Source organism: Hyperolius riggenbachi, chromosome 3 (assembly GCF_040937935.1).
Source record: "Hyperolius riggenbachi isolate aHypRig1 chromosome 3, aHypRig1.pri, whole genome shotgun sequence".
Taxonomy (NCBI): Eukaryota; Metazoa; Chordata; class Amphibia; order Anura; family Hyperoliidae; genus Hyperolius; species Hyperolius riggenbachi.
Genome location: NC_090648.1, coordinates 12,151,097 through 12,171,096, shown reverse-complemented (window position 1 = coordinate 12,171,096; position 20,000 = coordinate 12,151,097). Strand labels below are relative to the sequence as shown.

The following is a 20,000-nucleotide window of genomic DNA, read 5'->3' as shown; positions in this document are numbered from 1 at the left end:
ACAGAGAATCAGCAGGTAATAGCACAGCAGCCCCTCCCAGAGGATGAGCAGGTAATAGCACTGCAGCCCCTCCCAGAGGATGAGCAGGTAAAAGCACTGCAGCCCCTCACAGAGGATGAGCAGGTAATAGCACTGCGGCCCCTCACAGAGGATGAGCAGGTAATAGCACTGCAGCCCCTCCCAGAGGATGAGCAGGTAATAGCACTGCAGCCCCTCAGAGAGAATCAGCAGGTAATAGCACTGCAGCCCCTCCCAGAGGATGAGCAGGTAATAGCACTGCAGCCCCTCACAGAGGATGAGCAGGTAATAGCACTGCAGCCCCTCACAGAGAATCAGCAGGTAATAGCACTGCAGCCCCTCACAGAGGATGAGCAGGTAATAGCACTGCAGCCCCTCACAGAGGATGAGCAGGTAATAGCACTGCAGCCCCTCACAGAGGATGAGCAGGTAATAGCACTGCAGCCCCTCACAGAGAATCAGCAGGTAATAGCACTGCTGCCCCTCACAGAGGATGAGCAGGTAATAGCACTGCGGCCTCACACAGAGGATGAGCAGGTAATAGCACTGCAGCCCCTCCCAGAGGATGAGCAGGTAATAGCACTGCAGCCCCTCACAGAGGATGAGCAGGTAATAGCACTGCTGCCCCTCACAGAGGATGAGCAGGTAATAGCACTGCAGCCCCTCACAGAGAATCAGCAGGTAATAGCACTGCGGCCTCACACAGAGGATGAGCAGGTAATAGCACTGCAGCCCCTCCCAGAGGATGAGCAGGTAATAGCACTGCGGCCTCACACAGAGGATGAGCAGGTAATAGCACTGCAGCCCCTCACAGAGGATGAGCAGGTAATAGCACTGCGGCCTCACACAGAGGATGAGCAGGTAATAGCACTGCAGCCCCTCCCAGAGGATGAGCAGGTAATAGCACTGCAGCCCCTCCCAGAGGATGAGCAGGTAATAGCACTGCAGCCCCTCCCAGAGGATGAGCAGGTAATAGCACTGCAGCCCCTCACAGAGGATGAGCAGGTAATAGCACTGCAGCCTCACACAGAGGATGAGCAGGTAATAGCACTGCAGCCTCACACAGAGAATCAGCAGGTAATAGCACTGCAGCCCCTCCCAGAGGATGAGCAGGTAAAAGCACTGCAGCCCCTCCCAGAGGATGAGCAGGTAATAGCACTGCAGCCCCTCACAGAGGATGAGCAGGTAATAGCACTGCAGCCCCTCACAGAGGATGAGCAGGTAATAGCACTGCAGCCCCTCACAGAGGATGAGCAGGTAATAGCACTGCAGCCCCTCACAGAGGATGAGCAGGTAATAGCACTGCAGCCCCTCCCAGAGGATGAGCAGGTAATAGCACTGCAGCCCCTCACAGAGGATGAGCAGGTAATAGCACTGCAGCCCCTCACAGAGGATGAGCAGGTAATAGCACTGCAGCCCCTCACAGAGAATCAGCAGGTAATAGCACTGCAGCCCCTCACAGAGGATGAGCAGGTAATAGCACTGCAGCCCCTCACAGAGAATCAGCAGGTAATAGCACTGCAGCCCCTCACAGAGGATGAGCAGGTAATAGCACTGCAGCCCCTCACAGAGGATGAGCAGGTAATAGCACTGCAGCCCCTCACAGAGGATGAGCAGGTAATAGCACTGCAGCCCCTCACAGAGGATGAGCAGGTAATAGCACTGCAGCCCCTCCCAGAGGATGAGCAGGTAATAGCACTGCAGCCCCTCCCAGAGGATGAGCAGGTAATAGCACTGCAGCCCCTCACAGAGGATGAGCAGGTAATAGCACTGCAGCCCCTCACAGAGAATCAGCAGGTAATAGCACTGCAGCCCCTCACAGAGGATGAGCAGGTAATAGCACTGCAGCCCCTCACAGAGAATCAGCAGGTAATAGCACTGCGGCCCCTCACAGAGGATGAGCAGGTAATAGCACTGCAGCCCCTCACAGAGGATAAGCAGGTAATAGCACTGCGGCCCCTCAGAGGATGAGCAGGTAATAGCACTGCAGCCCCTCACAGAGGATGAGCAGGTAATAGCACTGCAGCCCCTCACAGAGGATGAGCAGGTAATAGCACTGCAGCCCCTCACAGAGGATGAGCAGGTAATAGCACTGCAGCCCCTCCCAGAGGATGAGCAGGTAATAGCACTGCAGCCTCACACAGAGAATCAGCAGGTAATAGCACAGCAGCCCCTCCCAGAGGATGAGCAGGTAATAGCACTGCAGCCCCTCCCAGAGGATGAGCAGGTAAAAGCACTGCAGCCCCTCACAGAGGATGAGCAGGTAATAGCACTGCAGCCCCTCACAGAGGATGAGCAGGTAATAGCACTGCAGCCTCACACAGAGGATGAGCAGGTAATAGCACTGCAGCCCCTCACAGAGGATGAGCAGGTAAAAGCACTGCAGCCCCTCACAGAGGATGAGCAGGTAATAGCACTGCAGCCCCTCCCAGAGGATGAGCAGGTAATAGCACTGCAGCCCCTCACAGAGGATGAGCAGGTAATAGCACTGCAGCCCCTCACAGAGGATGAGCAGGTAATAGCACTGCAGCCCCTCACAGAGAATCAGCAGGTAATAGCACTGCAGCCCCTCAGAGGATGAGCAGGTAATAGCACTGCAGCCCCTCACAGAGGATGAGCAGGTAATAGCACTGCAGCCCCTCACAGAGGATGAGCAGGTAATAGCACTGCTTCCCCTCACAGAGGATGAGCAGGTAATAGCACTGCGGCCTCACACAGAGGATGAGCAGGTAATAGCACTGCAGCCCCTCCCAGAGGATGAGCAGGTAATAGCACTGCGGCCTCACACAGAGGATGAGCAGGTAATAGCACTGCAGCCCCTCCCAGAGAATCAGCAGGTAATAGCACTGCGGCCTCACACAGAGGATGAGCAGGTAATAGCACTGCGGCCTCACACAGAGGATGAGCAGGTAATAGCACTGCAGCCCCTCACAGAGGATGAGCAGGTAATAGCACTGCAGCCCCTCCCAGAGGATGAGCAGGTAATAGCACTGCAGCCCCTCACAGAGGTTGAGCAGGTAATAGCACTGCGGCCTCACACAGAGGATGAGCAGGTAATAGCACTGCAGCCCCTCACAGAGGATGAGCAGGTAATAGCACTGCAGCCCCTCACAGAGGATGAGCAGGTAATAGCACTGCTTCCCCTCACAGAGGATGAGCAGGTAATAGCACTGCGGCCTCACACAGAGGATGAGCAGGTAATAGCACTGCAGCCCCTCCCAGAGGATGAGCAGGTAATAGCACTGCGGCCTCACACAGAGGATGAGCAGGTAATAGCACTGCAGCCCCTCCCAGAGAATCAGCAGGTAATAGCACTGCGGCCTCACACAGAGGATGAGCAGGTAATAGCACTGCGGCCTCACACAGAGGATGAGCAGGTAATAGCACTGCAGCCCCTCACAGAGGATGAGCAGGTAATAGCACTGCAGCCCCTCCCAGAGGATGAGCAGGTAATAGCACTGCAGCCCCTCACAGAGGATGAGCAGGTAATAGCACTGCGGCCTCACACAGAGGATGAGCAGGTAATAGCACTGCAGCCCCTCCCAGAGGATGAGCAGGTAATAGCACTGCAGCCCCTCCCAGAGGATGAGCAGGTAATAGCACTGCAGCCCCTCCCAGAGGATGAGCAGGTAATAGCACTGCGGCCTCACACAGAGGATGAGCAGGTAATAGCACTGCAGCCCCTCACAGAGAATCAGCAGGTAATAGCACTGCAGCCCCTCACAGAGGATGAGCAGGTAATAGCACTGCAGCCCCTCCCAGAGGATGAGCAGGTAATAGCACTGCAGCCCCTCACAGAGGATGAGCAGGTAATAGCACTGCAGCCCCTCACAGAGGATGAGCAGGTAATAGCACTGCAGCCCCTCACAGAGAATCAGCAGGTAATAGCACTGCAGCCCCTCACAGAGGATGAGCAGGTAATAGCACTGCAGCCCCTCACAGAGGATGAGCAGGCAATAGCACTGCAGCCCCTCACAGAGGATGAGCAGGTAATAGCACTGCAGCCCCTCACAGAGGATGAGCAGGTAATAGCACTGCAGCCCCTCACAGAGGATGAGCAGGTAATAGCACTGCAGCCCCTCCCAGAGGATGAGCAGGTAATAGCACTGCAGCCTCACACAGAGAATCAGCAGGTAATAGCACAGCAGCCCCTCCCAGAGGATGAGCAGGTAATAGCACTGCAGCCCCTCCCAGAGGATGAGCAGGTAAAAGCACTGCAGCCCCTCACAGAGGATGAGCAGGTAATAGCACTGCAGCCCCTCACAGAGGATGAGCAGGTAATAGCACTGCAGCCTCACACAGAGGATGAGCAGGTAATAGCACTGCAGCCCCTCACAGAGGATGAGCAGGTAAAAGCACTGCAGCCCCTCACAGAGGATGAGCAGGTAATAGCACTGCAGCCCCTCCCAGAGGATGAGCAGGTAATAGCACTGCAGCCCCTCACAGAGGATGAGCAGGTAATAGCACTGCAGCCCCTCACAGAGGATGAGCAGGTAATAGCACTGCAGCCCCTCACAGAGAATCAGCAGGTAATAGCACTGCAGCCCCTCACAGAGGATGAGCAGGTAATAGCACTGCAGCCCCTCACAGAGGATGAGCAGGTAATAGCACTGCAGCCCCTCACAGAGGATGAGCAGGTAATAGCACTGCTTCCCCTCACAGAGGATGAGCAGGTAATAGCACTGCGGCCTCACACAGAGGATGAGCAGGTAATAGCACTGCAGCCCCTCCCAGAGGATGAGCAGGTAATAGCACTGCGGCCTCACACAGAGGATGAGCAGGTAATAGCACTGCAGCCCCTCCCAGAGAATCAGCAGGTAATAGCACTGCGGCCTCACACAGAGGATGAGCAGGTAATAGCACTGCGGCCTCACACAGAGGATGAGCAGGTAATAGCACTGCAGCCCCTCACAGAGGATGAGCAGGTAATAGCACTGCAGCCCCTCCCAGAGGATGAGCAGGTAATAGCACTGCAGCCCCTCACAGAGGATGAGCAGGTAATAGCACTGCGGCCTCACACAGAGGATGAGCAGGTAATAGCACTGCAGCCCCTCCCAGAGGATGAGCAGGTAATAGCACTGCAGCCCCTCCCAGAGGATGAGCAGGTAATAGCACTGCAGCCCCTCCCAGAGGATGAGCAGGTAATAGCACTGCGGCCTCACACAGAGGATGAGCAGGTAATAGCACTGCGGCCTCACACAGAGGATGAGCAGGTAATAGCACTGCGGCCCCTCACAGAGGATGAGCAGGTAATAGCACTGCAGCCTCACACAGAGGATGAGCAGGTAATAGCACTGCGGCCTCACACAGAGGATGAGCAGGTAATAGCACTGCAGCCCCTCACAGAGAATCAGCAGGTAATAGCACTGCAGCCCCTCACAGAGGATGAGCAGGTAATAGCACTGCGGCCTCACACAGAGGATGAGCAGGTAATAGCACTGCAGCCCCTTTACAGAGGATCAGCAGGTAATAGCACTGCAGCCTCACACAGAGGATGAGCAGGTAATAGCACTGCGGCCTCACACAGAGAATGAGCAGGTAATAGCACTGCAGCCCCTTTACAGAGGATCAGCAGGTAATAGCACTGCAGCCTCACACAGAGGATGAGCAGGTAATAGCACTGCAGCCCCTCCCAGAGGATGAGCAGGTAATAGCACTGCAGCCCCTCACAGAGGATGAGCAGGTAATAGCACTGCGGCCTCACACAGAGGATGAGCAGGTAATAGCACTGCAGCCCCTCAGAGAATCAGCAGGTAATAGCACTGCGGCCTCACACAGAGGATGAGCAGGTAATAGCACTGCGGCCCCTCACAGAGGATGAGCAGGTAATAGCACTGCGGCCCCTCACAGAGAATCAGCAGGTAATAGCACTGCGGCCTCACACAGAGGATGAGCAGGTAATAGCACTGCGGCCCCTCACAGAGGATGAGCAGGTAATAGCACTGCAGCCCCTCCCAGAGGATGAGCAGGTAATAGCACTGCAGCCCCTCCCAGAGGATGAGCAGGTAATAGCACTGCAGCCTCACACAGAGAATCAGCAGGTAATAGCACAGCAGCCCCTCCCAGAGGATGAGCAGGTAATAGCACTGCAGCCCCTCCCAGAGGATGAGCAGGTAAAAGCACTGCAGCCCCTCACAGAGGATGAGCAGGTAATAGCACTGCGGCCCCTCACAGAGGATGAGCAGGTAATAGCACTGCAGCCCCTCCCAGAGGATGAGCAGGTAATAGCACTGCAGCCCCTCAGAGAGAATCAGCAGGTAATAGCACTGCAGCCCCTCCCAGAGGATGAGCAGGTAATAGCACTGCAGCCCCTCACAGAGGATGAGCAGGTAATAGCACTGCAGCCCCTCACAGAGAATCAGCAGGTAATAGCACTGCAGCCCCTCACAGAGGATGAGCAGGTAATAGCACTGCAGCCCCTCACAGAGGATGAGCAGGTAATAGCACTGCAGCCCCTCACAGAGGATGAGCAGGTAATAGCACTGCAGCCCCTCACAGAGAATCAGCAGGTAATAGCACTGCTGCCCCTCACAGAGGATGAGCAGGTAATAGCACTGCGGCCTCACACAGAGGATGAGCAGGTAATAGCACTGCAGCCCCTCCCAGAGGATGAGCAGGTAATAGCACTGCAGCCCCTCACAGAGGATGAGCAGGTAATAGCACTGCTGCCCCTCACAGAGGATGAGCAGGTAATAGCACTGCAGCCCCTCACAGAGAATCAGCAGGTAATAGCACTGCGGCCTCACACAGAGGATGAGCAGGTAATAGCACTGCAGCCCCTCCCAGAGGATGAGCAGGTAATAGCACTGCGGCCTCACACAGAGGATGAGCAGGTAATAGCACTGCAGCCCCTCACAGAGGATGAGCAGGTAATAGCACTGCGGCCTCACACAGAGGATGAGCAGGTAATAGCACTGCAGCCCCTCCCAGAGGATGAGCAGGTAATAGCACTGCAGCCCCTCCCAGAGGATGAGCAGGTAATAGCACTGCAGCCCCTCCCAGAGGATGAGCAGGTAATAGCACTGCAGCCCCTCACAGAGGATGAGCAGGTAATAGCACTGCAGCCTCACACAGAGGATGAGCAGGTAATAGCACTGCAGCCTCACACAGAGAATCAGCAGGTAATAGCACTGCAGCCCCTCCCAGAGGATGAGCAGGTAAAAGCACTGCAGCCCCTCCCAGAGGATGAGCAGGTAATAGCACTGCAGCCCCTCCCAGAGGATGAGCAGGTAATAGCACTGCAGCCCCTCACAGAGGATGAGCAGGTAATAGCACTGCAGCCCCTCACAGAGGATGAGCAGGTAATAGCACTGCAGCCCCTCACAGAGGATGAGCAGGTAATAGCACTGCAGCCCCTCCCAGAGGATGAGCAGGTAATAGCACTGCAGCCCCTCACAGAGGATGAGCAGGTAATAGCACTGCAGCCCCTCACAGAGGATGAGCAGGTAATAGCACTGCAGCCCCTCACAGAGAATCAGCAGGTAATAGCACTGCAGCCCCTCACAGAGGATGAGCAGGTAATAGCACTGCAGCCCCTCACAGAGAATCAGCAGGTAATAGCACTGCAGCCCCTCACAGAGGATGAGCAGGTAATAGCACTGCAGCCCCTCACAGAGGATGAGCAGGTAATAGCACTGCAGCCCCTCACAGAGGATGAGCAGGTAATAGCACTGCAGCCCCTCACAGAGGATGAGCAGGTAATAGCACTGCAGCCCCTCCCAGAGGATGAGCAGGTAATAGCACTGCAGCCCCTCCCAGAGGATGAGCAGGTAATAGCACTGCAGCCCCTCACAGAGGATGAGCAGGTAATAGCACTGCAGCCCCTCACAGAGAATCAGCAGGTAATAGCACTGCAGCCCCTCACAGAGGATGAGCAGGTAATAGCACTGCAGCCCCTCACAGAGAATCAGCAGGTAATAGCACTGCGGCCCCTCACAGAGGATGAGCAGGTAATAGCACTGCGGCCCCTCACAGAGGATAAGCAGGTAATAGCACTGCGGCCCCTCACAGAGGATGAGCAGGTAATAGCACTGCAGCCCCTCACAGAGGATGAGCAGGTAATAGCACTGCAGCCCCTCACAGAGGATGAGCAGGTAATAGCACTGCAGCCCCTCCCAGAGGATGAGCAGGTAATAGCACTGCAGCCTCACACAGAGAATCAGCAGGTAATAGCACAGCAGCCCCTCCCAGAGGATGAGCAGGTAATAGCACTGCAGCCCCTCCCAGAGGATGAGCAGGTAAAAGCACTGCAGCCCCTCACAGAGGATGAGCAGGTAATAGCACTGCAGCCCCTCACAGAGGATGAGCAGGTAATAGCACTGCAGCCTCACACAGAGGATGAGCAGGTAATAGCACTGCAGCCCCTCACAGAGGATGAGCAGGTAAAAGCACTGCAGCCCCTCACAGAGGATGAGCAGGTAATAGCACTGCAGCCCCTCCCAGAGGATGAGCAGGTAATAGCACTGCAGCCCCTCACAGAGGATGAGCAGGTAATAGCACTGCAGCCCCTCACAGAGGATGAGCAGGTAATAGCACTGCAGCCCCTCACAGAGAATCAGCAGGTAATAGCACTGCAGCCCCTCACAGAGGATGAGCAGGTAATAGCACTGCAGCCCCTCACAGAGGATGAGCAGGTAATAGCACTGCAGCCCCTCACAGAGGATGAGCAGGTAATAGCACTGCTTCCCCTCACAGAGGATGAGCAGGTAATAGCACTGCGGCCTCACACAGAGGATGAGCAGGTAATAGCACTGCAGCCCCTCCCAGAGGATGAGCAGGTAATAGCACTGCGGCCTCACACAGAGGATGAGCAGGTAATAGCACTGCAGCCCCTCCCAGAGAATCAGCAGGTAATAGCACTGCGGCCTCACACAGAGGATGAGCAGGTAATAGCACTGCGGCCTCACACAGAGGATGAGCAGGTAATAGCACTGCAGCCCCTCACAGAGGATGAGCAGGTAATAGCACTGCAGCCCCTCCCAGAGGATGAGCAGGTAATAGCACTGCAGCCCCTCACAGAGGATGAGCAGGTAATAGCACTGCGGCCTCACACAGAGGATGAGCAGGTAATAGCACTGCAGCCCCTCCCAGAGGATGAGCAGGTAATAGCACTGCAGCCCCTCCCAGAGGATGAGCAGGTAATAGCACTGCAGCCCCTCCCAGAGGATGAGCAGGTAATAGCACTGCGGCCTCACACAGAGGATGAGCAGGTAATAGCACTGCGGCCTCACACAGAGGATGAGCAGGTAATAGCACTGCAGCCCCTCACAGAGAATCAGCAGGTAATAGCACTGCAGCCCCTCACAGAGGATGAGCAGGTAATAGCACTGCAGCCCCTCACAGAGAATCAGCAGGTAATAGCACTGCAGCCCCTCACAGAGGATGAGCAGGTAATAGCACTGCAGCCCCTCACAGAGGATGAGCAGGTAATAGCACTGCAGCCCCTCACAGAGGATGAGCAGGTAATAGCACTGCAGCCCCTCACAGAGGATGAGCAGGTAATAGCACTGCAGCCCCTCCCAGAGGATGAGCAGGTAATAGCACTGCAGCCCCTCCCAGAGGATGAGCAGGTAATAGCACTGCAGCCCCTCACAGAGGATGAGCAGGTAATAGCACTGCAGCCCCTCACAGAGAATCAGCAGGTAATAGCACTGCAGCCCCTCACAGAGGATGAGCAGGTAATAGCACTGCAGCCCCTCACAGAGGATAAGCAGGTAATAGCACTGCGGCCCCTCAGAGGATGAGCAGGTAATAGCACTGCAGCCCCTCACAGAGGATGAGCAGGTAATAGCACTGCAGCCCCTCACAGAGGATAAGCAGGTAATAGCACTGCGGCCCCTCAGAGGATGAGCAGGTAATAGCACTGCAGCCCCTCACAGAGGATGAGCAGGTAATAGCACTGCAGCCCCTCACAGAGGATGAGCAGGTAATAGCACTGCAGCCCCTCACAGAGGATGAGCAGGTAATAGCACTGCAGCCCCTCCCAGAGGATGAGCAGGTAATAGCACTGCAGCCTCACACAGAGAATCAGCAGGTAATAGCACAGCAGCCCCTCCCAGAGGATGAGCAGGTAATAGCACTGCAGCCCCTCCCAGAGGATGAGCAGGTAAAAGCACTGCAGCCCCTCACAGAGGATGAGCAGGTAATAGCACTGCAGCCCCTCACAGAGGATGAGCAGGTAATAGCACTGCAGCCTCACACAGAGGATGAGCAGGTAATAGCACTGCAGCCCCTCCCAGAGGATGAGCAGGTAATAGCACTGCAGCCCCTCCCAGAGGATGAGCAGGTAATAGCACTGCAGCCCCTCCCAGAGGATGAGCAGGTAATAGCACTGCAGCCCCTCCCAGAGGATGAGCAGGTAATAGCACTGCAGCCCCTCACAGAGGATGAGCAGGTAATAGCACTGCAGCCCCTCACAGAGGATGAGCAGGTAATAGCACTGCAGCCCCTCACAGAGAATCAGCAGGTAATAGCACTGCAGCCCCTCACAGAGGATGAGCAGGTAATAGCACTGCAGCCCCTCACAGAGGATGAGCAGGTAATAGCACTGCAGCCCCTCACAGAGGATGAGCAGGTAATAGCACTGCTTCCCCTCACAGAGGATGAGCAGGTAATAGCACTGCGGCCTCACACAGAGGATGAGCAGGTAATAGCACTGCAGCCCCTCCCAGAGGATGAGCAGGTAATAGCACTGCGGCCTCACACAGAGGATGAGCAGGTAATAGCACTGCAGCCCCTCCCAGAGAATCAGCAGGTAATAGCACTGCGGCCTCACACAGAGGATGAGCAGGTAATAGCACTGCGGCCTCACACAGAGGATGAGCAGGTAATAGCACTGCAGCCCCTCACAGAGGATGAGCAGGTAATAGCACTGCAGCCCCTCCCAGAGGATGAGCAGGTAATAGCACTGCAGCCCCTCACAGAAGATGAGCAGGTAATAGCACTGCGGCCTCACACAGAGGATGAGCAGGTAATAGCACTGCAGCCCCTCCCAGAGGATGAGCAGGTAATAGCACTGCAGCCCCTCCCAGAGGATGAGCAGGTAATAGCACTGCAGCCCCTCCCAGAGGATGAGCAGGTAATAGCACTGCGGCCTCACACAGAGGATGAGCAGGTAATAGCACTGCGGCCTCACACAGAGGATGAGCAGGTAATAGCACTGCGGCCCCTCACAGAGGATGAGCAGGTAATAGCACTGCAGCCTCACACAGAGGATGAGCAGGTAATAGCACTGCGGCCTCACACAGAGGATGAGCAGGTAATAGCACTGCAGCCCCTCACAGAGAATCAGCAGGTAATAGCACTGCAGCCCCTCACAGAGGATGAGCAGGTAATAGCACTGCAGCCCCTTTACAGAGGATCAGCAGGTAATAGCACTGCAGCCTCACACAGAGGATGAGCAGGTAATAGCACTGCGGCCTCACACAGAGGATGAGCAGGTAATAGCACTGCAGCCCCTTTACAGAGGATCAGCAGGTAATAGCACTGCAGCCTCACACAGAGGATGAGCAGGTAATAGCACTGCAGCCCCTCCCAGAGGATGAGCAGGTAATAGCACTGCAGCCCCTCACAGAGGATGAGCAGGTAATAGCACTGCGGCCTCACACAGAGGATGAGCAGGTAATAGCACTGCAGCCCCTCACAGAGAATCAGCAGGTAATAGCACTGCGGCCTCACACAGAGGATGAGCAGGTAATAGCACTGCGGCCCCTCACAGAGGATGAGCAGGTAATAGCACTGCGGCCCCTCACAGAGAATCAGCAGGTAATAGCACTGCGGCCCCTCACACAGAGGATGAGCAGGTAATAGCACTGCGGCCTCACACAGAGGATGAGCAGGTAATAGCACTGCAGCCCCTCACAGAGGATGAGCAGGTAATAGCACTGCAGCCCCTCACAGAGAATCAGCAGGTAATAGCACTGCTGCCCCTCACAGAGGATGAGCAGGTAATAGCACTGCGGCCCCTCACAGAGAATCAGCAGGTAATAGCACTGCGGCCCCTCACAGAGGATGAGCAGGTAATAGCACTGCAGCCCCTCACAGAGGATGAGCAGGTAATAGCACTGCAGCCCCTCACAGAGGATGAGCAGGTAATAGCACTGCTGCCCCTCATAGAGAATTCAATTGATGGGAATTTAAACTTCAGAATTCAAATCTCTGCTGTGGTGAAATCATCCTATTTTCACCTGAAGAACATTGCAAAAATCAAGCACCTTATCCCCCCAGAAGATCTGCCAACCTTAGTCCACGCCTTCATCACATCCCGACTGGACTACTGCAATGCTCTCTACACTGGCCTTCCAAAAAAGGTCTTGTACCGCCTATAGCTGATACAGAATACTGCTGCCAGACTGCACTCCCTTCACTGGCTACCTATAGAATGGAGGGTCCTATTCAAGATCGGCCTACTGACATCCTAAATCCCTGAATAATCTAGGCCCTGGATACATGAAAGATATGTTGCAGCTGCGTAGCAATCCCCGCATTCTCAGATCCACAGGTTCTAATAATCTAGTCATTCCCAGAGTCCACTTGGAAACTTTTGGTCCCAGAGCCTTCTGTCATGCTGCCCCTACGTTTTGGAACTCCCTACCTCAACAGATCAGGACAGCTCCATCCCTGGCCGTGTTTAAATCCAGACTGAAAACCCACCTGTTCAGTTTGGTATTTGCAGAATTATAACTTTTGTTGTGTGAATACTTCATCCTACTACCAATTACTGAATCTGAGAGAGCCTAAGCGCTTTGAGTCCTATGGGAGAAAAGCGCTATAGAAATGTTATTGTATTGTATTATTGTAATTCAATTCACTTTATTGTCATTGTGTAACACAACGAAATTACTTTTCATGACAACCCCACGGTGCATATACGGAACATAGTGATAGTAACAAGAAAGAGAAGAAATTATACAAGTATGCCGGGTATTACAGATGTTTAAACAATTTGTACACAGTGTTAATTATTTCAGAGAGGATTCAGAGTTCATCAAGTTTATGGCGGATGGGAAAAAGCTGTCTTTCAGTCTGTTTGTGTGTGCGGATTGATCTAAAACTCAGCAGGTAATAGCACTGCTGCCCCTTACAGAGGATGAGCAGGTAATAGCACTGCAGCCTCACACACTCTTAGCTAGCCATAGGAGTCAACCTAACCTTAGTGGATTGTATAACATGAATGTGAAGTGTGTCCAGTCACAATTTGTTTTTTTGCTGTTGCAGAGGAACTTCTCCATGTCAGTGAACAGCGTCCCGGTGCTGAGGCTGATGGGAAAGGGAGCAGTGCCGCCTACTGGCGGCGCACCCAGAGGTCGGGGCACAGCACGTGGGAGGGGTAAGTTCTTGGTGCGTGTGTATTGGCTGTTTGCTGTATAGTGGGTGTTTCTGAGAATAGCCTTGCAGTCCTAATCTGAGTATTTCTAGCTAGGCAAGGATTTTGCTGGCTAAGATGACTATAGTCTTATACAGAGGTGTCGAATTCAAATACAAATTGGGCCGAAAAGTGAATACTGGAACAGTCGCAGGCCAAGCTCAATGTCTAGTGGCCACCTCCCTGCCTTATACAGTTCCCTGGTGTCTAGTAGCCCCCCTCCCCTATACATTCTCCTGGTATCTAGTGACCCCTCCTCCCCTATAAAGTCCCCTGGTGTCTAATGCCTCTCCCCTCCTTCCTCTGTACAGTTCCCTGGTGTCTACTTGCCCCCTCTCACCCCTATACAGTCCACTGGTGTTTAGTGGTTCCCCTCACACTCCTCTATACAGTTGTCTTGCACCCCTCCCCCCTGGGATCTTGTTGCATGCTGGGAAAATTTATATTCGGGCTCCCAGAATCACAAACACAATTGCAGAAACATTGCATTCTTCTATGTAAGACAATGGTAGGAGTGCATCTAGGTAGTGTTGTGTTTTCTATCTGTAATGCTGGGGGTGCAATACGCTTTTTTTCAGTTTGGTTCCTCTTGAAGTTTTTCCCTTTGTACTGTAATATGAATGCTTTGAGCAGCAGGGCCTGTATACATTGCAGACCGGACGGCTTCTTGTTGCTCCAGCAGAGGCTGCTGGTGAATAGAGGTGCAACAATACCTGCCATGGTCCAGGCGCAGCTCTGCCTCCCCCTGTATTGTGCTCTGCATGTCCTCACACACTGTCTCTGTCCTGCAGCAGGGCCTGTATACATTGCAGACAGGACGGCTTCTTGTTGCTCCAGCAGAGGCAGCTGGTACATAGAGGTGCAGCAATACCTGCCATGGTCCAGGTGTAGCTCTGCCTCCCCCTGTGGCGTGCTCTGCATGTCCTCACACACTGTCTCTGTCTTGCAGGCCGCGGGCGTGGAGATCCTGCCGTATTCCCGCGTGCCCTGGACGAGGGAGAGGCTGCCTTTCCACGGGGAGGACGGGAGATCCACCGGAGTCAGAGCTGGGATGACAGGTAAGATCCGCACACACATTGCTTGATTATTGTTCATGATAGTCTAGTGTGAGTACAGCTGTCCCCGGACATCAGTGGCCGCCTCCCTGCAGTGCGTGCACCGCCTTCTCCATAGGCCATAATGGGCAGCAGCACACCTGTACGCTCACTGCCGGTAAACGCTCACCTGATGACGGATGATCCTTTCGGGTGACGTGTATCTTTAATTTACACCAGAGTTTGTCACTCTTGTCCACAGACGTTACCCAGCTGTGCACATCTTTTTTTTTCACTATTGAAAAAGTTTATTAAAGTTTAACAACATACATGTTATTGGCATAAGCAGCTAACATATGAACCATATTTAGATCAGGTAGCATATAACAGAAAAATGAGCAGATTACATATCACATAACAAGAGGGTAACCGGTCCCCCAGCGTCAGAGAGAGTCGAGAAGAGTTTAGAAAAGAGTAAGTGTTGAAAAGAAGAGAAGCAGATGAAAGATAGTCAGGTGGATTGCTCAGGTTAAATCTGCAATAAACGTTTATAGTCTTCTGAGTATTGAAACTCCACCCATACGGACCAAATGAGAAAGTATTTTTCAGAGCGATCTTGAGAGAGAAGAATCAATTCTTCCATCTTAGCTACAGAATCCATTCTCCTAATCCAATTAGCAACTGTTGGTGGTGAATTAGACTTCCAATGTGTCGCTATGAGCGCTCTTGCTGCATTGATCATATGCATAACGAGCGAACCCTTATATGATTTCAATGAATCCCTAGTATCATGGAGAAGCAAGGAACTCGGGCAGAAATTCACTTTAGAACATGAAATCTTTTCAATCCATGTGTGGATCGCTTTCCAATATGCAGTGATTAAAGGGCATGCCCAATAGATATGGAGGAGTGAGCCTATGTCTGAATTGCATCTCCAACAGGCTTCAGTGACGGTTGGAAATATTCTATGTAAGACTACTGGGGTTCTGTACCAGCGAGCCAGTATTTTAAAGCCTGATTCTTGTGTGTTCACATTTAATGATCCCTTATGGCCCATACTCACGAGGGACTTTTGTCGCCTCAACACGCGGCACGCGCGCGTTGCGGCGACAGGTCGCCCGTGAGTATGGGCTGTTGCACGCGCGCGCACCCCGAACTGTTGCCCGTCGCTCATGTCGCCATGCGATTGAAAGTTTCAATCGCATGGTGACAGTCGCCGCCGCAACTGTCGCTAGTCCGCGTGAGTACGCGGACTAGCGACAGCAACCTCCATTAAAGTATATGGAGCTTCCGGCGGAGGGAGGAGGAACGTCGGCGACAGCTTCCGCCTCGCCGCTGGTTCCTCTTCCGCGTGTGTACGCGGAGGGACCTGGCGAGGAGCTGTCGCCGGCCTGTTGCCCACACGCTCACGTGTGCTGGCGACAGGCAACATTTGCAGCCCGTGAGTACGGGCCATTATGGTTGATCGTGAGGATTTTTTGCCATTGCTCCTCCTCTATAGATATACCCAAATCTCTCTCCCAATCTCCCTGATATTTGATTTTGTCTGGAACTGTCATTAGAATAAGCATTTGGTATAGCTGAGATACTAGATGTTTATGAGGACCGCTACTCAAAACTAGGTTCTCAAAGGAGGAAAGGGGCTTATTTACGTTAAATTTATCCTTTACCATAGAAAGGTAAGGGCGAATCTGAAAATATTGCCATCTTGTGAGTGGAGTTTCTGGGCATAATTGTGCCATATCAGTGAATGATTTTACTACTCCTTGAGAAATAAAATCCATTACTCTCGGGCATCTATCTGGGATCCATTCTTTCAAAAAAGGTATGTCTACGTATGGGGTGAAGGATGGGTTGTCTCTTAAAGGTGTTAGTTTGCCCGGAAAGGAGGTTAGACCAAGATTGGGAAGCGAGCGTCGCATGGAACGTATTGTGGCCGTCATGATAGGGTTTTGCCAGGAATTTCTTTGACTCTGAGTAGTATCCGTCCAGCCCAGTGTGCTAGCAGCACAATTAGCTGTTTCTTGTTCAATTATCACCCATTGTTTGGGAGAAGTCACATTTGCCCACTCAACCACACTACACAATTGGGAGGCTAGGTGATATTTAGCCAAATCAGGGAGTCCAACTCCTCCCAGATCTTTAGGTATGGAGAGGATAGTTCGCCTAATTCGGGGGGGTTTATGACCCCAGATGAAGCGGTTAATGTAGGTTTGACAATTCTTCAAAAACCGTGCAGGAAGGTCTATGGGCAAACACTGACTAATATATAAAATCTGGGCAGCAGATTCATTTTAATCGAGGCCATTCTACCGAACCAAGTTAAGCTCTTCTGTTGTCCCCATTTTAGTAAGTCTGTCTTAAGATTGTTGGCAATCTGTTCAAAGTTTACTATGAAAAGGTCATTTAGATCCGAAGTGATGTTAATCCCCAGATATTTTAAAGATGAATTAGGCCAGGAAAAAGGAAAAGAGGTTCTACATAATTGGGTTGTCGCTTGGTCTAAGGATATGTTAAGTGCCTGAGACTTGTGAAAGTTTATTTTTAAATTGGACAAATCCCCAAATTCCTCAAATTTACGCATGAGGTTGGGAATTGATGTAATGGGGTCCTGTAAATAAAAAAGCAGATCATCTGTGAATGCCGCTACAACCTGATAAGCAGAACCTGTCCAGATTCCTTTAATATTTTTGTCTGATCGTACTGCGTTTAAAAAGGGTTCCAGGGTCAGAATATACATCAAAGGGGAAAGTGGACACCCCTGCCTGGTTCCATTTGTGATTTGGAAAGGATTGGATAGTACTCTGTTAGCCTTCACCCTAGCAGAGGGATTGGTATACAGAAGGCCAATCCACTGTCTCATGGAAGCTCCCAGACCAAGGTGTGACAGAGTGGCATGTATATAATCCCATGCCACCCTGTCAAATGCTTTTTCGGCATCAGTGGATAAAATGAAAGACCGGAGAGCATGCTTCCTAGCATAAGACATCACGCCTATTGTTCTCATGACATTGTCCTTAGCCTCCCTCCCTGGCACAAACCCCGTTTGATCGACATGAACATATCGTTCTATGTGGGTGAGGAGCCGGTTTGCTATTATTTTAGCATCAAGGTTTAATAAGGAGATTGGCCTATAATTGGCGCAAAGTTGTGCATCTTTTCCTGGTTTTGGGATCACCGATACATATGCTTCCAAGAACTGGGAGGATGGGACCGTGCCATGAGAAATTTTATTGAAAGCCGCGACGAAAGCGGGTGCCAGCAGTGAGCTGAAAGTCTTGTAATATTGAGCTGTTAGGCCATCAGGCCCATGCGCTTTACCTGTTTTGAGGGCTTTAACTGCCAGGATAAATTCATCTGTTGTAATTGGTGCTTCCAAATCCTCTCTATCTGGGTTAGAACTAGGGGCTTGGAGTGTTCTGTGAGAAATTGTGATATTTTGCTGTTTCTCCTACTTTGGGATTGGGGATCAGCTGACTGGGGAGCTAAATTGTATACAGTATTGTTTGAACTCCTCTACAATATCTTCAGATTTGGCTACTTTTTCCTGTTGTTTATTTATAACTGAGGCTATGTGGGAGTGGTATGATTGTTTACGTAGTGCCTTAGCTAGATATTTCCCGCTTTTATTGCCCATCTCATAAAATATACGCTTTCCTGCCATAATCTTTCTTTTGGCCTCAGTGTTTAATAGGTTGTGTAGTTTAATTCTAGTTGAGGTTAATTCTGCTAGAGTTTGTTTAGCTAAGGATTGTTTGTGGTGTTGCTCAAGACGCAGGATAGTAGCTGACAGTGTTTTAATACCTTCCTCCCTTTCTCTTCAGTTTTGCTCCCCACCTTATGAAATGCCCCCTGAGTACCGGTTTATGCGCTTCCCAGACAGTCAATTAGCAGTATCAGCTTGGTTGTTTCTGTCAAAGTAATCATTGATCACTTCAGAAGTTTCAGAAATGCTTGATTTGTCAGATAAGATGTGTGGGTTAAGTCTCCAGCACCATGTTTTCGTGATCTTGTCAGGCAGTTGCAAAGTTATAGAAATTGGTGCATGGTCTGAGATGGATTTAATGCCAATTGCAGAGTCTATGACAGCAGACAAGTCCCTTTGGGATACTAGTAAATAGTCTATCCTTGTGTATTTGTTGTGAATGGGAGAGAAATGGGTAAAGTATTTTTCTTTTGGGTGTGAAACCCGCCAGGGGTCCATAAGTGTCAGTTTTTGCAGTTGGGATTTGATAATTTTTAGCGCCTTGTATGATAAAGCGGAACAGCCATTGGAGCAGTCTAATAAGGGGTTGAGCGGCACATTGAAGTCACCTCCACATACTAGTATACCTTCAGTAAAACCCAAAAGATTTGATAAAGCGGATATGAAAAAGGAAGGTTGTGACTTATTTGGAGCGTATAAGGACGCCAAGGTAATTTTGTATTCCCCAATTCTGCCTTTCACAAAGAGACTTCTTCCCTCTGTATCTCGATCAATTTTCTCTACCTCAAAGGGAATTTCCTTATGTTTAAAAATTGATACGCCTTTAGTTTTAGTCGTAGCTGATGTAGCATGGAAAGCTAAAGGGAATCTAGAGTCAAATTTAGATCGAATATGCTGTGTCCTGAGGTGAGTCTCCTGGAGAAAGGCAAACTGAGTTTTCTCTTGTCTCAAAAAATCAAATATCATAGATCTCTTTTCTGGTGCATTCATACCATTGACATTCAAAGATACAACCTTCCATGTTTTGGTGGAGGTATGCGAGTTCAACCTTGTATCAGTATTTAATACACTTGACATTTTTATGCCTAATGAGGAAGTCCTCAAATTGGAGTAAGGCCCCAGCAATATAATAAACAGAAAGAAATAGGAAAGAAGGAAAAGTAGAGTCACAAGGTAAGAGCAGAAAGAAAAGAGAGTCTGACGCCGGTCAGACCGGTTTGGAGAGTAGTATAGTGTAATCCTAAATATTAAACCACGTGGATACGACAGGGTGGGTCGCATCCACTAACTCTGTGTGGTCAAAAGTTCAGTGATGAATAACTCAGAGTGGGGGTAGTAGAAGATGCACACAGAAGATGTAAGCACAAAGCAGATGTGTATTTAAACCACTAAAATTAGAGTAAATATCCATCAATGCCACCACCTTTCTAGTGCATAATTCACCACCACCGTCCCAAAATTACCTTTACATTGCAAGCAAATATGAGAAAACAATTAGGTACAAGTCTCAACTTTTCCCACCCAGAACAACACCCGACCCCCAACCCGAGGGAAAAGTTATGGCCGATTCAAATCAGATTCCCCATCTTCCCGTTCCCCAACAATTGCTTGATAAATGGCTATTACGCCACATTAATCCAGGGGCTCCCATATAACTTGCGAAGATCAGAACCCGGATCCCCAATGCACTTTCTGTCCGATTAATCCAAAGCACCGCAATCATCCTGCATGAATTGTTCGTGTGGGTCTCAGTTCCAACCATTGGGAATAATCTTCTGCACTTAACTATCGTAAATATTGCTAACTAAAAGTCAGTTTTCAAACTTTTCTAAGAAGTTACCTAGGCCAGAAAACGGGAGATAGTGGAAAATAAGAGGGA

General features: G+C 51.3%; 1 protein-coding gene across 1 annotated transcript in view; it reads left to right on the top strand.

Moving 5' to 3' along the window:
• The window catches only part of GIGYF1 (GRB10 interacting GYF protein 1), a 100,328-nt gene that overhangs the window by 47,856 nt on the left and 32,472 nt on the right, over positions 1-20,000 (top strand). Inside the window, exons 6-7 of the mRNA XM_068273856.1 lie at positions 13,234-13,345; positions 14,331-14,439. Of these exons, the coding sequence (XP_068129957.1) occupies positions 13,234-13,345; positions 14,331-14,439 (221 nt within the window). The remainder of the gene's footprint in view (positions 1-13,233; positions 13,346-14,330; positions 14,440-20,000) is intronic.